Source organism: Colobus angolensis, unplaced genomic scaffold (assembly GCF_000951035.1).
Source record: "Colobus angolensis palliatus isolate OR3802 unplaced genomic scaffold, Cang.pa_1.0 Scaffold182, whole genome shotgun sequence".
Taxonomy (NCBI): Eukaryota; Metazoa; Chordata; class Mammalia; order Primates; family Cercopithecidae; genus Colobus; species Colobus angolensis.
The window spans coordinates 996,567-1,009,849 of record NW_012114955.1 but is presented as its reverse complement, the minus strand read 5'-3'; the positions used below and the strand labels follow the sequence as shown (position 1 = coordinate 1,009,849).

The window sequence follows — 13,283 nt, the reverse complement described above, 5'->3', positions numbered from 1 at the left end:
TTTAATATTCTCAGAGAGAGCCCATATGCTATGTAGCCTGCCCAGAAATCTAGCTTTTATCCAGGAGCAAGAGGAAAACTTCTGCCACTGAAAAAGTTATGAAGGGCAGACAAAATAAATTTGCATTCTGATGATACCCTACAAGTTGCACTTGTGCAGCATATTGGTTGCACTATCTTACTTTGAGTTTCTATCACTTTTTACAGAAAGAATCTAATACAATTATTAGTAAATTAATGAGACTTTGGAGCTACCGGTAGTTTCCCTTATTCTGTCCATTTTGCAGAAGAGGCTGGTGAGGGCCAGGCGCGGTGACACACGCCTGTAATCCCAGCACTTTGGGAGGCCAAGGTGGGTGGATCACCTGAGGTCAGGAGTTTGAGACCAGCCTGGCCAACATGGTGAAACCCTGTCTCTACTAAAAATACAAAAAATTAGCCAAGTGTGGTGGCAGGTGCCTATAATCCCAGCTACTTGGGAGGCTGAGGCAAGAGAATTGCTTGAACCCAGAAGGTGGAGGTTGCAGTGAGCCGACATCACGCCATTGCACTCCAGCCTGGGCAACAAGGGTGAAACTCTGTCTTCCAAAAAAAAAATGAAAAGAAAAGATAAGAAGAAAAAAGAAAACAAAAAAAGAAGTATTTTAGGCTGGGCGCAGTGGCTCACGCCTGTAATCCCAGCACTTTGGGAGGCCGAGGCGGGCGGATCACGAGGTCAGGAGATCGAGACCAGCCTGGCCAACATGGTGAAACCCTGTCTCTACTAAAAATACAAAAAATTAGCCAAGTGTGGTGGCAGGTGCCTATAATCCCAGCTACTTGGGAGGCTGAGGCAAGAGAATTGCTTGAACCCAGAAGGTGGAGGTTGCAGTGAGCCGACATCACGCCATTGCACTCCAGCCTGGGCAACAAGGGTGAAACTCTGTCTTCCAAAAAAAAAATGAAAAGAAAAGATAAGAAGAAAAAAGAAAACAAAAAAAGAAGATGCAGATGAGGCAAAGAGAACTAGGGTTTTACCCCAGGGATCCTTGTGAGCTTGGATTGGAAATGGTCAATAGCTAACTCCACCATGGGCCTGCTTTGTTAGCTTCACTTCTTTGAATTGATTTTCTCATCCCTCATTCCTTTTATTGAACACCTGTCGTTAGAAAACACTGGATTTTGCCTAAGGAGTGAATATTCAGATCAAAGAGCCAAAGACCTTGTTTTCAAAGGCAGGCTTACAATAAAATTGACAGAAAAAGCCATGTGCATGACTATCTAAAATACAAAGAAGGAACTGAGATACGTTGGTAGAGGGTGTCATTGATCCCATGACTTCATGCTGGAGGAAGGGATTTGGAGCTGACCCCACAGAGGACCTACCTGTCTGCTGTGGGCTGGGGCTTTCCTGAGAGCGGTGAGAAACTGCCACTGGTCTGCTCAGCCGCCAGCAGCACAAGGGACTTGCTAGGCTGGGGGGATGACAGGAGGCTGTTTTCAGGCTGGATGGAGAAATTTAGCGTCAGATGGATAGGTCTACTCAGATAGTTCTTGGCCTCCTCGGGGCAGAATTTTGAAGAGGTTTGTGATATTACAGTTGAGTTTCACACCCTAGCCCTGGGAACCTGTTCCTTCAGCATTAAGCCCCGAGAATCATCCAACAAAAAATGGGAACCCTGGCAGGGTCACACCCACTCCCTGGTCAACTATGGTGGCTGCTCTGTCCAGAGTACAGATCTGAATGTTCAGAAGCAGAGCTGTCAGGCTATAAAACTGCTGACCTTCAAAGTCAATAACATACAGGAAGCACAGAACTTAAGTGAGAGGAGGAAAGTATTTAGATTCTGAAATCTGAAGGTTTTGGACAGTCCAATCTATTGACCTTCCTTCCTGTGCTTCTATACCAAGCAGGACCTGGAAAGGCCTTACGTGTATCAAAGACATACCCTAAATAAACCAAAGAGGAAAGGCAAATACTTGAGGAAATATTTGTAAAAACTTGTAAGGGTCAAAAATTCTGATGTATAAAAAGTTTTATTTTAGGCTGGGCGCAGTGGCTCACGCCTGTAATCCCAGCACTTTGGGAGGCCGAGGCGGTTGGATCATGAGGTCAAGAGATCGAGACCATCCTGGCCAACATGAGGAAACACCATCTCTACTAAAAATACAAAAGTTAGCTGGGCGTGGTGGTGCACGCCTGTAGTCCCAGCTACTTGGAAGGCTGAGGCAGGAGAATCACTTGAACCCGGAGGGCGGAGGTTGCAGTGAGCCGAGATTGCACCACTGCACTCCAGCCTGGCAACAGAGTGAGATTCCATCTCAAAAAAAAGTTTTCTTTTACAAATCAATTTAGAGAAACACAAGATTGCCAACAGAAAAATGGCCAAAGAATACAACAGACAGTGCCATATATATGGCATTAATATATATACAAAATATACTAAAACAACATTATATTATGTATATGACTATAAATACATAACAATGTAACAATGCTGAAACGCATTGAAAATCAGAAAATGCCACTTTTTTACCTATTATACTAGGAAATTTATTAAAACGTTTACTGCTCAATTGTAATAAGATATGCAGTAAAATACTAATTTTTTTTTTTTTTTTTTTTGAGATGGAGTTTCACTCTTTCACCCAGGCTGGAGTAGAGTGGCACGATTTCGGCTCACTGCAACCTTCACTTCCCGGGTTTAAGTGACTCTCCTGCCTCAGCTTCCCGAGTAGCATTATAGGGGCCTGCCACCACACCCAGCTAAGTTTTGTATTTTTAGTAGAGACGGGTTCGCCGTGTTGGGCAGGCTGGTCTTGAACTCCTGACCTCAGGTGATCCACCTGTCTTGGCCTCCCAAAGTGTTAGGATTACAGGTGTGAGCCACCACACCTGGCCCACAGACACTCATATTATTAGTGAGAGTATAATTTGGTATGATATTTATGGAAAAAATGTAGCAATATGTGTTAAGAGCCTTGAAAACGTTCATGCTCTTTGAATTCTACTTCTAAAAACCTATCTGAGAATATAATCAGAACTGTAGATCATAAATATAAATGCTTGTTTTAGCATTGTTTACAATAATAAACAAATACAGGCCAGGCACAGAGGTTCACACCTGTAATCCCAGCACTTTGGGAGGCCAAGGCAGGTGGATCACTTGAGGACAGGAGTTCAGGAGCAGCTTGGCCAACATGGTGAAACCCCATTTCTACTAAAAATACAAAAATGAGCCAGGCGTGGTGGCATACACCTGTAATCCCAGCTACTCTAGAGGCTGAGGCACGAGAATCACTTGAACTCGGGAGGTGGAAGTTGCAGTGAGCCGAGATGGCGCAATTGCACTCCAGCCGGGTGACAGGGCACGGCTCTGTCTCAAAAAAACAGAAACATTTCTAAATGTCTCAATATTAGGGACAGGTCAAATAAATTAATTCATTCATACTACTGAATAGAAATTATCAAAATGATACTTACAAAGAGCTTTTAAAAAACATGGAAACGTGTCTATATATACACACACACTTACATATATACATATATATGCTTATCTCTCAACAGGTCCTGGAGGGAGGCCCACTTACTGTTGTTTCTGTGGAGCTGGTGGGCATCTTGGGCACCAAGCAGTGAGTGAATTCGATTCTCGGGTCTTTGGTGGTGATGGACAGGCCTTTCTGCAGAATTTTCACCAAGCGGACCCAGAATTGAAACACAGTCTCTGGGTGTTTCTCATGGAGCTTCAGATAGTAGATCTTTTCGGTCACTGTCCTAACCCTCAGGATGCGCTGGAGTCGGTCGTAGATTCGCAGCTCCACGTATTTCAAGGGGAGAAGCCTGGGCATAATCAGGACATTCCCATGAGAGAGCCCGTGGTTTCAATCAACCATGTGGGTGCCCACCTGGAGGTGGCTCAGCGTCACTGGCCTCCTACCTCTCTGCCTGGGGGATGCTGAAGATGCCGAAGGGAGAAAGCTCATGTAATGAAAGTGGGGGTGATTACTAAGACTGACTCCTCTCCAATTTCCAGGACTTTAGTAGGAATACAGGTGTGTGCCAGTACACCCACCTAGTTATTTTGGTATTTTTTTGGCAGAAACAGGATCTCCCTATTTTGCCCAGATTGGTCTTGAACTCCTGGCTTCAAGCGATCCTCCCACCTCAGCCTCCCAAGGAGCTAGGATTACAGATGTGAGCCACTGTGCCCTGCCAAGATAAGTATGATTAATTCCGCTTTACAGATTTTGAGGCTGACGCTTAGAGAGGCTAAGTGATTTGCCCAAGTTTAGACCTTATTAAGTGTGACCTGGAACTAAGATATCCTGTCTCAGTTTCTAGGACTCTTTCTCCCTATATCCTGACTTACTGTGTTGAAAGGGCAAGGAAAAGGGTAGATGTCTCCTGAATATCTAGTTTTGTTTTTTTTTCAATCTCAGGATTTCATAGTCGTGTTTGACTTTTGTATCCCCACTTTTTCCTCGGAAATCCCCTCTACCTATATTGACAAAAAGAAACATTTCTAAATGTCTAATATTAGGGACTTGTCAAGTAAATTTTAATTCATTCATATTACTAAATAGAAATTATTGAAATTATATTTACAAAAAGATTTTAAAAGACATGGAAACGTGTCTGCATATACACACATGTATACACACACACACACACACACACACACACATATTTACAGAAAAGGAAGCCAAGATTCTCAAAAACCAGGCTCGAGACAAGGACTGTGTACTGCCCTATCCCAGCACAAAGCACAGTGCTTGGTAAATATAGATGCTAAACAAATACAGCTGGGCGTGGTGGCTCACACCTGTAATCCTAGCACTTTGGGAGGCCAAGGCAAGCAGATCACGAGGTCAGGAGATTGAGACCATCCTAGCTAACACGGTGAAACCCTGTCTCTACTAAAAAACACAAAAAATTAGCCAGGTGTGGTGGCAGGTGCCTATAGTCCCAGCTACTCGGGAGGCTGAGGCAGGAGAATGGTGTGAACCCAGGAAGTAGAGTTTGCAGTGAGCCGAGATCACGCCACTGCACTCCAGCCTGGACAACAGAGCGAGACTCTATCTCAAAAAAAAAAAAAAAAGATATTAAATACTTGCTAAACAAATGAATGAATGAGTTCTACAGGGTTTATGCACTAAAGAACACTGTCTTTTCTTCTTATCTAAAATCCAGCTACAAAGCAATGCGTATCCCAGTCAATCATTCCATCCCTTCCGGCCCTCCCTCAAGCCTTTACCTGCTGAGGGTGATGACTGGGGCATCACCAGGTGTACTCCAGGTGGAAAACGGACCCCGGGGCCAGGTAACATTGGCCATCAGGAGGACATTGGGGAGCGGCAAGGAGGGCACGGAGGAGGTCACCCCAAGGATCACGGTGGCAGACCCTTCACAGACATTTCTCCAGTTCCCGGGCTTAGTGACCTGGAAATCAGCCTCAGGTGCGTGGGTCAGAAAGGAGCAGAAAACAAGGGGTGGAAGGATACAGATGCTGGAAAGCAGCACTTCATCTTAGGGGCAGGTGTGCAGCACACTGAGCTGGGCCCTGACCTGCTACTGATCCTTTTTGTTGGTCTCCCCAAATACACTTTAAGGTCCTTGGCTGCAGGAACCATATATCATCCTTCTCTGGGTCCTCTGTTTTATCTAACTGTGAAAAGATGCACTAGCAAGAAAAAGCTGAGTGGCATTGAAGTTTTCATTCCCCCATCTTTGGGTAGGAGAAGCCAGCACTGGTTTCTAATGGCCCAAAAGGGAGATTGTGTGAAGAAAGTCCCAGAAGGGGAGGAAAATGAGGAAAAAGCTGTTGAATAGGGAAGACCCAGACAGCTTGAGTTGAGGGAGGTTTGGAGCACTTCTCCCAGGATGATGGAGGGGCCATCTTGTTGCTGGGTCTTGAGTGGAATGAGGATCTATTCTCTTGAAGCAGAAGGGGGCCATCACAGGACAGAAATACTGGATGCCCACCACTGGGCACAATGTCTCAGCCAAGACACCCCCACCTCACTATGCATGGCTGGCAGAAAAGCACCAGAACTGGGGCCACTAAGGAGCCACGGGGACCCGGGTAAGGAACATATGAGGAGGGACCCCTATGTTCCCAAGGCCAGAGGGCCTTCTCCCAGTGCTCTACACCTTTTTTAGAAAATAGAGATGGGGTCTCACTATGTTGCCCAGACTGATGTCAAACTCCTGGGCTCAAGTGATCTTCCCCTCTCACCCTCCCAAAGTGCTGAGATTACAGGCATGAGCCACTAAGCCCAGTCAATGTTCTAGACTTTGTAAAACCATCGACACCACTGCCCAGTTCTTGGTGGAACTGGGGACAAGGGAAAGCCCCAGGAATGACTGAAATGTAATTTCCCACCAGCCTGACCAGATGGTGTTCCCAGAAAAGTGAATTTTGATTTTGAAAGAAAAAAGTGACACTTCCTGGAGCCCATGCTGAGGAATAAAATTCATGTCCTCTGCAAAACACAGAGGGTTGTACATATTGAGAGTAAGTGCTCAATAAATATTTGTGGGTGATGCTGCTTTGAGACGATAGTGATGGTGATGTGCAGGAAGGGGGAGAGAGGAAGCAGTATAACTCCACCATAACAACTAAAACTATAACTAATATGTGGATTCCATCACTTCAAGTAAACTTTGGGCTGTGTGCGGTCATTCACGCCTATAATCCCAGCACTTTGGGAGTCCAAAGTGGGAGTATCACTTGAAGCCAGGAGTTCAAGACCAGCCTGGGCTACATGGTGGAACCCTGTCTCTATCAAAAAAAACTTTTTTAAAATCAAACTTTGAACTTTTCTGTGGGGGTCAGCTTCTCCCTAGCACATTCTGAGTTTGTTGCTACCTGGGTCACTTAGTGTCCATTCAGAGAATCTAAACAGTTTTAATATTAGGCCAAAAAAATAGCACTTTGGGAGGCCACGTCGGGCGGATCATGAGGTCAAGAGATTGAGACCATCTTGGCCAACATGGTGAAACCCTATCTCTACAAAAACACAAAAAAATTAGCTGGGCAAAGTGGTGCATGCCTGTAGTCCTAGCTACTCGGGAGGCTGAGATAGGAGAATTGCTTGAACCCGGAAGGCAGAGGTTGCAGTGAGCCTAGATCGCACCAGGGCAATGGAGTGAGACTCCATCTCAAAAAAAAAAAAAAAAGCACATATTAAGAGAACAAATTTGCAGCTGAATCATGAATCATTACCCCCAAATAGAAATGACTAGAAATTGGATCCTGAGACTGGACTTCCCATGTTACTGCTCTGTCTCCACCAAGGGTATGTTAGGAATGAGCTCACCCCAGGTTTGCCAGCTGATCACCCAACTACACATCTCCCGGGGGGCAGCAAAGGGACCACGGAGCGGCAGGAGCCATGAACACAGCTCTCCAAAATCCGGGGACTCCATTAGGGAGTAGCTCACTGCTCTGTGAAGGGTCTGCAAATTAAGCCTAAGACCCACCTCAAACTGTTTCCACCTTCTCTCCTATAACCCCTGGCTGCTTTCCCACTCCATTTGAATGGGTCTGTGTCTTGCAGACCTTGCATTCCAGCCTCCCTACCTTTCCTTAGGTACTTTGAAGCCCCTCTGTCTGAGATATACTCCCCGCTGCTCTTCCACGTACCAGAATCTCAGCGGTCTCTCAAAGAATGGCTTAAGACCCTTCTGGAAAACCTTCAACTGCCAAAGTCCAGAGAGAATGCCCTGAATGCCCCCAGCACATGCCTGGGGCATCAGCTGGTCCAAACTCTCTGACATAGAGCTTGCTTAGACAGTTACCAAATAACAGGTAAACCAAACTCATAGGCTTCCTGGCCAGGGACACTGATCTTTCTGTGCACCTCGTGCCCTGCACTCAGTAGATGTTTAGTGTGTGCTTACTGGCTGATCAACTGGTTATGCTCTCCTGCGCAGGAGCACGGGTTCAGGCTAGACCGCTAGAGGGAGGCAGGCAGCACCCGCGTAAGACTTAATACTTAAGAAAACGACCACCTTCCACTCCCAGTGGCCCCATCCCAGGCTCACTTCCATTGGTCACCACCATCCTTTTAGGGAATGGTAGGATCTGGGCAAGACCTATTTACCCAGTGTCTTTGCTTTCAAACAAGGCTGTTTCTAAACCATCCCAGAGTGAGGAGGTTGGATTTCAGAGCAGGGTTTCTAACAGCAACCTTCATTCCCTGTAACTATCCAGTTTGGACAAGTGGCCCAGAAAGGGCCTATGAACCCTGCCTGGAGACTGAGCTCTGATCTCTCCTTTTGTAAGGCATAAATCAATTTCCTTAAAGCAGATGACCTGCAAGTAGCTCTATCATATGGTAGGCACAAATGGAGGTGAACTTGGGACCCAGACCTTCTGGTTTTCTCTAGCTTTGGTGGCTTCTTTGTCCTTCCTCCCCCCACCCCCAGGGCTTTAAAAGGCCACAGCATCTCCTAACCAACCCCTAGGAACAGGTTTTGGAAACAGAAAGACAGCTGGCCCTGAGCTCCACGAGGGTACCTGGATAAAGTTGCTTTCAAACACCACTGAGTTGGAGAACAAGTTGAATTCTGGAGAATGAATCAGTTGACAAAGAAGGCCATTTTCCACCCCAAGTTCCACTCCAGGGCCTGGTTCCCTGACCTCAGGTGGGAGGCCCCTGATTTTACTCATTGGTTCTTGGGAAGAATGGGCTGGGGAACATTTCTGGGGCTCCACACAGACCCAGCCCAACGCCAAGATGTTGATGTGATCTGCCCCCACCTTCCCAGCTCTTCCTCCCCATTTACTTACGGTCTGTCCACCAGGGCTGGGAGGGCCTGTCAGCTCACAATGGCAGGAATGACATCAAGGAATGTGATGGTGATAACAGAAAAGGGAAAAAAAAGGAGAGGAAGGACAGAGGATGTGTCGGGCTCTTTCCTCCCTCTTTCCACCAACTACAAACCAGCAGTAATTCAGCCTATCCCATTTTGTAAACATTCACCCTTACCCCAAACGGGGAAAATGACCCTCCCAAAGTTATGCCAAGGCAGCAGTTAGCTGGCCAGACGCAAGGAAGGCTCTTGGGAACACACAGGCTTTAATCCTCTTGCCTCCCAGTGAAGCCTCTCACCAACTTCCATGTGACTTGTTCACCAGCCCAGGGAAGTCTAAGGATAGGAGAAAGGGAGTTCATCTTCCCTACCCCATCTCATGGGAGAAAAGGAGATTTTTTTTAAAAGAAATGGACACCTGTTAACTGAACAAAGAAGCTGATTTGGAAACAGCAGGCAAAGGAGAAGGCAGTGGCACAGTTGTATGCTGGAGCCAGACCAAAACAGGTTACGAGAGCTGGTTGTTGCATTTTCAGGCATGTTACAAGCCAGCTGTTAAACACAGCAATTATTAAAACTTGTTTTTTTGTTTTTTGTTTTTGTTTTTTTTGAGACAGAGTTTCACTCTTGTTGCCCAGGCTGGAGTGCAGTGGCGTGACCTCGGCTCACCACAACCTCTGCCTCCCGAGTTCAAGTGATTCCCTACCTCAGCCTCTTGAGTAGCTGGGATTACAGGCATGTGCCACCACAGCCGGGTAATTTTATATTTTTAGTAGAGATGGGCTTTCTCCATGTTGGTCAGGCTGGTCTGGAACTCCTGACCTCAGGTGATCTGCCTACCTCGGCCTCCCAAAGTGCTGGGATTACAGGCGTGAGCCACCGCACCCGGCCCTTAAAACTTAAATGATATAAACTTGGCTGGGCTCGGTGGCTCACGCCTGTAATACCAGCACTTTGGGAGGCCGAGGTGGGTGGATCGCCTGAAGTCAGGAGTTCAAGACCAGCCTGGTCAACAGATGAAACCCCGTCTCTACTAAAACTACAAAAATGAGCTGGGTGTGGTGGTGGGTACCTGTAGTTCAGCTACTCGGGAGGCTGGGGCAGGGAGATCGCTTGAATCCGGGAGGCAGAGGTTGTAGTGAGCCAAGATCGTGCCACTGCACTCCAGCCTGAGTGACAAAGCAAGACTCCGTCTCAAAAAAAATAAAAGAAAAGAAACAGTATACAGTGGTGGGCTGCTGCATATCTCTTCCCAGGGTGTGTTCAGGAACTTCATGTTGTTAGCTAACTTGAAATCAGCAAATGCTGCAAATCAGGGTTTGATTTATTGTTCTGTTGATTGTCTAAGGTGATAGAGAAAATGTTAATTATGCAGATTAAACTTAAAGGTGTATCTGTAGCTATTATATTTTGGGCACAGAAAAATCTGAGAAAATAGCCTTCCAGTATTTGAAGACTGTTACCTAATTTAGCAAAGAAGTTACCTACATCATTGACAAATGAGTAAAGTTCCAATATACAACTTTGCTATTTCACTTTTGCCTTGCTCATTAATGTAAATAAAAATATCAACCAATATTCATGTCAGAATTATACTTGCTTGTCAGTTGCAACCATAGGTTGGCTACATATACAAGAGTTTGACAAAAATCAACAAAAACTTTCGGTAAGAATCAACTGGTCATATGAAATTTACAATAAGGAGTATTATAAGGCCAGGTGCAGTGGCTCACGCCTGTAATCCCAGCACTTGAGGAGGCCAAGGTGGGTGGATTGTTCGAATTTAGGAGTTCAAGACCAGCCTTGGCAACATGGTAAAACCCCGTCTCTACAAAAAGTACAAAAATTACCCTGGCATGGTGGCATGCCCTGTGGTCCCAGCTACTTGGGAGGCTGAGGTGGGAGGATCACTTGAGCCCAGAAAGCAGAGGTTGCAGTGAGCAGAGACTGAGCCACTGCACTCCAGCTTGGGTGACAGAATGAGATCCTGATCTAAAAAAAAAGATCCTAAAATTGTGTGTTTAAAAAGTATTTAAAAAGAGAAAAAGGGCCAGGCGCAGTGGTTCACGCCTGTAATCCCAGCACTTTGGAAGGCTGAGGTGGGTGGATCACCTGAGGTCAGGCGTTCGAGACCAGCCCGACCAACATGGTGAAACCCTGTCTCTACTAAAAATATAAAAAATTAGCCGGGTGTGGTGGTGGGTACCTGTAATCCCAGCTACTCGGGAGGCTGAGGCAGGAGAATTGCTTGAACCTGGGAGGCAGAGGTTGCAGTGAGCCAAGATTGCACCATTATTGCACTCCAGCCTGGGCAAAAAGAGCAAAACTCCATCTAAAAAAAAAAGAAGAAAGAAAAAAAGAACCCAACATCAGATGACTTCTCAGTTGGAAGTATGAAAATTGACACTTCTGCCCGGGTATGGTGGCTCACACCTTTAATCCCAGTACTTTGCGAGGCTGAGATGGGTGGATCACGAGGTCACGAGTTTGAAACCAGCCTGGCCAATATGGTGAAACCCCATCTCTACTAAAAATACAAAAATTAGCCAGTGTGGTGCCATGCACCTGTATTCCCAGCTACTTGGGAGGCTGAGGCAAAAGAACCGTTTGAACCCAGGAGGAGGCGGAGGTTGCAGTGAGCCAAGATTGTGCCACTGTACTCCAGCGTGGGCCACACCGTAAAAAAAAAAAAAAAAAAAAAAAAAAGAAATAAAGAGAGGGAAAGAAAGACAGACAGACAGAAAGAAAGAAAGAGAGAGAGAGAGAGAAAATTGGCACTTCTTTTTCCATTCCAGGCATCAGCGAGGTAGGTGTAAGAGCTGGTATTCAGCAGTGCCCCTGTTGTTTTTGTGGTGGGGGCCTTTGCCTAGAGCAAGGTCAGTGTAGAATATACAGAGAATAAGGATGGTGTCTAGCAGCAACTACCTCCTTTCTGCTGCCCTCACCTGCGCAAAACTTATCACAGCCTTTGAAGAAATGGTAGGGGGTGTCACTTGACAGTAATAGGACATTATTCTGAAGTCAGAAGCTGTAGACATCATGTCTCTTGAGGCTATTCTGAGCTGACTGCTGAAGATGACCTTCCTGCACTGAGATTGTGGGATTTGGGGGAAACCAAGGTTGTATGTTTGCTATTGTTTATCCCATACTGTTCTTGCAAACAAAACAAAACAAAAATTTGCTAGGACACCATTGCAGTGGTACCAACTTGTTTCCTTTTCCTGCTATCTCCTATCTTTGGTACCAAACAAGAAACTTTCACCCAAGGACTTGCTTTTCAGGTTGCATCAAGTTGAAGAGGGATGAAGTATTAGTTATCCTTCTCAGACTGTCCTCCCTAGACTACTAGTATGCAGGACAATTACCAGGCTCTCTTGCCTTGGTGCTTATTCAGCGAGCAAGCCAATGGGTCAAGTCACTCTTTCACGTCTTTTAAACTCTCAAGACACACATCTGCCTGTGACTGAGGCTCAATTTCCTGGTACTTCTCTTCTCATCAGGAGGGACACCTGCTTCTCAGTGGTGTTTGCCTGAAGCTGTAACATCAGAAGCAGGTGCTTATATCTTATTGGCTTATATCTTCCTAAGACTTGATCATTAGAAGCGGAAACTAACATTTATCTTTTTTTAGTGTACAAAGTTTGTAACACCAGAAATTCAAACCTTCAAAGTTGTTACTTTTGCTTTCTTATAATAGTACTCCCTATTCTTGACATGTTTTTCTCTTTTCCTTGTAAAAGAAATAGGAAGTCTCTTTTACAATGTTTGCAGCATATAAACCAAAAATTTAGATGACAACAAGAACATCAGCATGACCCCAAGTGCTAGAGTACCTCATTTATTTATATTTTTAAATTCTCAACCTCCTAAAGTCCATCATTTACTTTCAAAGTAGGTTTTTAAGTAAGTAAAACATTTACTTTTATTTTACCTTTTACTTTACTGCAACATTATTTGCAATAGCAAAAGACCAGACAACTTGAATATCCACCAACAGGGCACCACTTAATTAAATTATTAATGGTGTAATATTACCTATTATATGATGTAATGTTAGGCCATTAATAAAAAGCCCACTTTATATGTACTGATATAAAATGACAGTCAAGATTATTAAACTTTAAAAAGATGCAGAACAGTATATATAGTATACTAGCACTTGGATAAAAGGAAAAAAGATATATATCCATACATACTTGAACATGCACAGACGATTTTGGGAGGAAAAAAAGGAAATGCTAACAGTGATGGCCTTAGGACAGGGAGCAGGGATTGGTATCTTTGGTGAAACAAAGACTTACTTTTCACAGAATACCTCCTTTTTTGTAGTATTTGAAATATTTACCATGGGCATGTATTTCTTATTTAAATAAATAAACTTTAAAGAAATTCCCGCCGGGCGCGGTGGCTCAAGCCTGTAATCCCAGCACTTTGGGAGGCTGAGACGGGCGGATCACGAGGTCAGGAGATCGAGACCATCCTGGCTA

General features: G+C 45.1%; 1 protein-coding gene across 3 annotated transcripts in view; it reads right to left on the bottom strand.

Annotated features, from left to right (window-relative positions):
* FAM71F2 (family with sequence similarity 71, member F2) overlaps positions 1 to 8,785 on the bottom strand; it is a 15,620-nt gene extending 6,835 nt beyond the window's left edge. The window contains exons 1-5 of one of the 3 annotated variants that reach the window (XM_011939551.1): positions 8,501 to 8,785; positions 7,625 to 7,680; positions 5,234 to 5,418; positions 3,570 to 3,819; positions 1,365 to 1,483 (exon numbers count right to left, since the gene is read on the bottom strand). In XM_011939551.1, coding sequence (XP_011794941.1) covers positions 1,365 to 1,483; positions 3,570 to 3,819; positions 5,234 to 5,313 — 449 coding nt within the window. In that variant the 5' untranslated portion in view covers positions 5,314 to 5,418; positions 7,625 to 7,680; positions 8,501 to 8,785. Of the gene's footprint in view, positions 1 to 1,364; positions 1,484 to 3,569; positions 3,820 to 5,233; positions 5,447 to 7,624; positions 7,681 to 8,500 lie in introns of all 3 variants that reach the window. The other 2 variants (XM_011939550.1, XM_011939548.1) reach the window with 2 other exon arrangements.
* Positions 8,786 to 13,283: the final 4,498 nt, after the last annotated feature.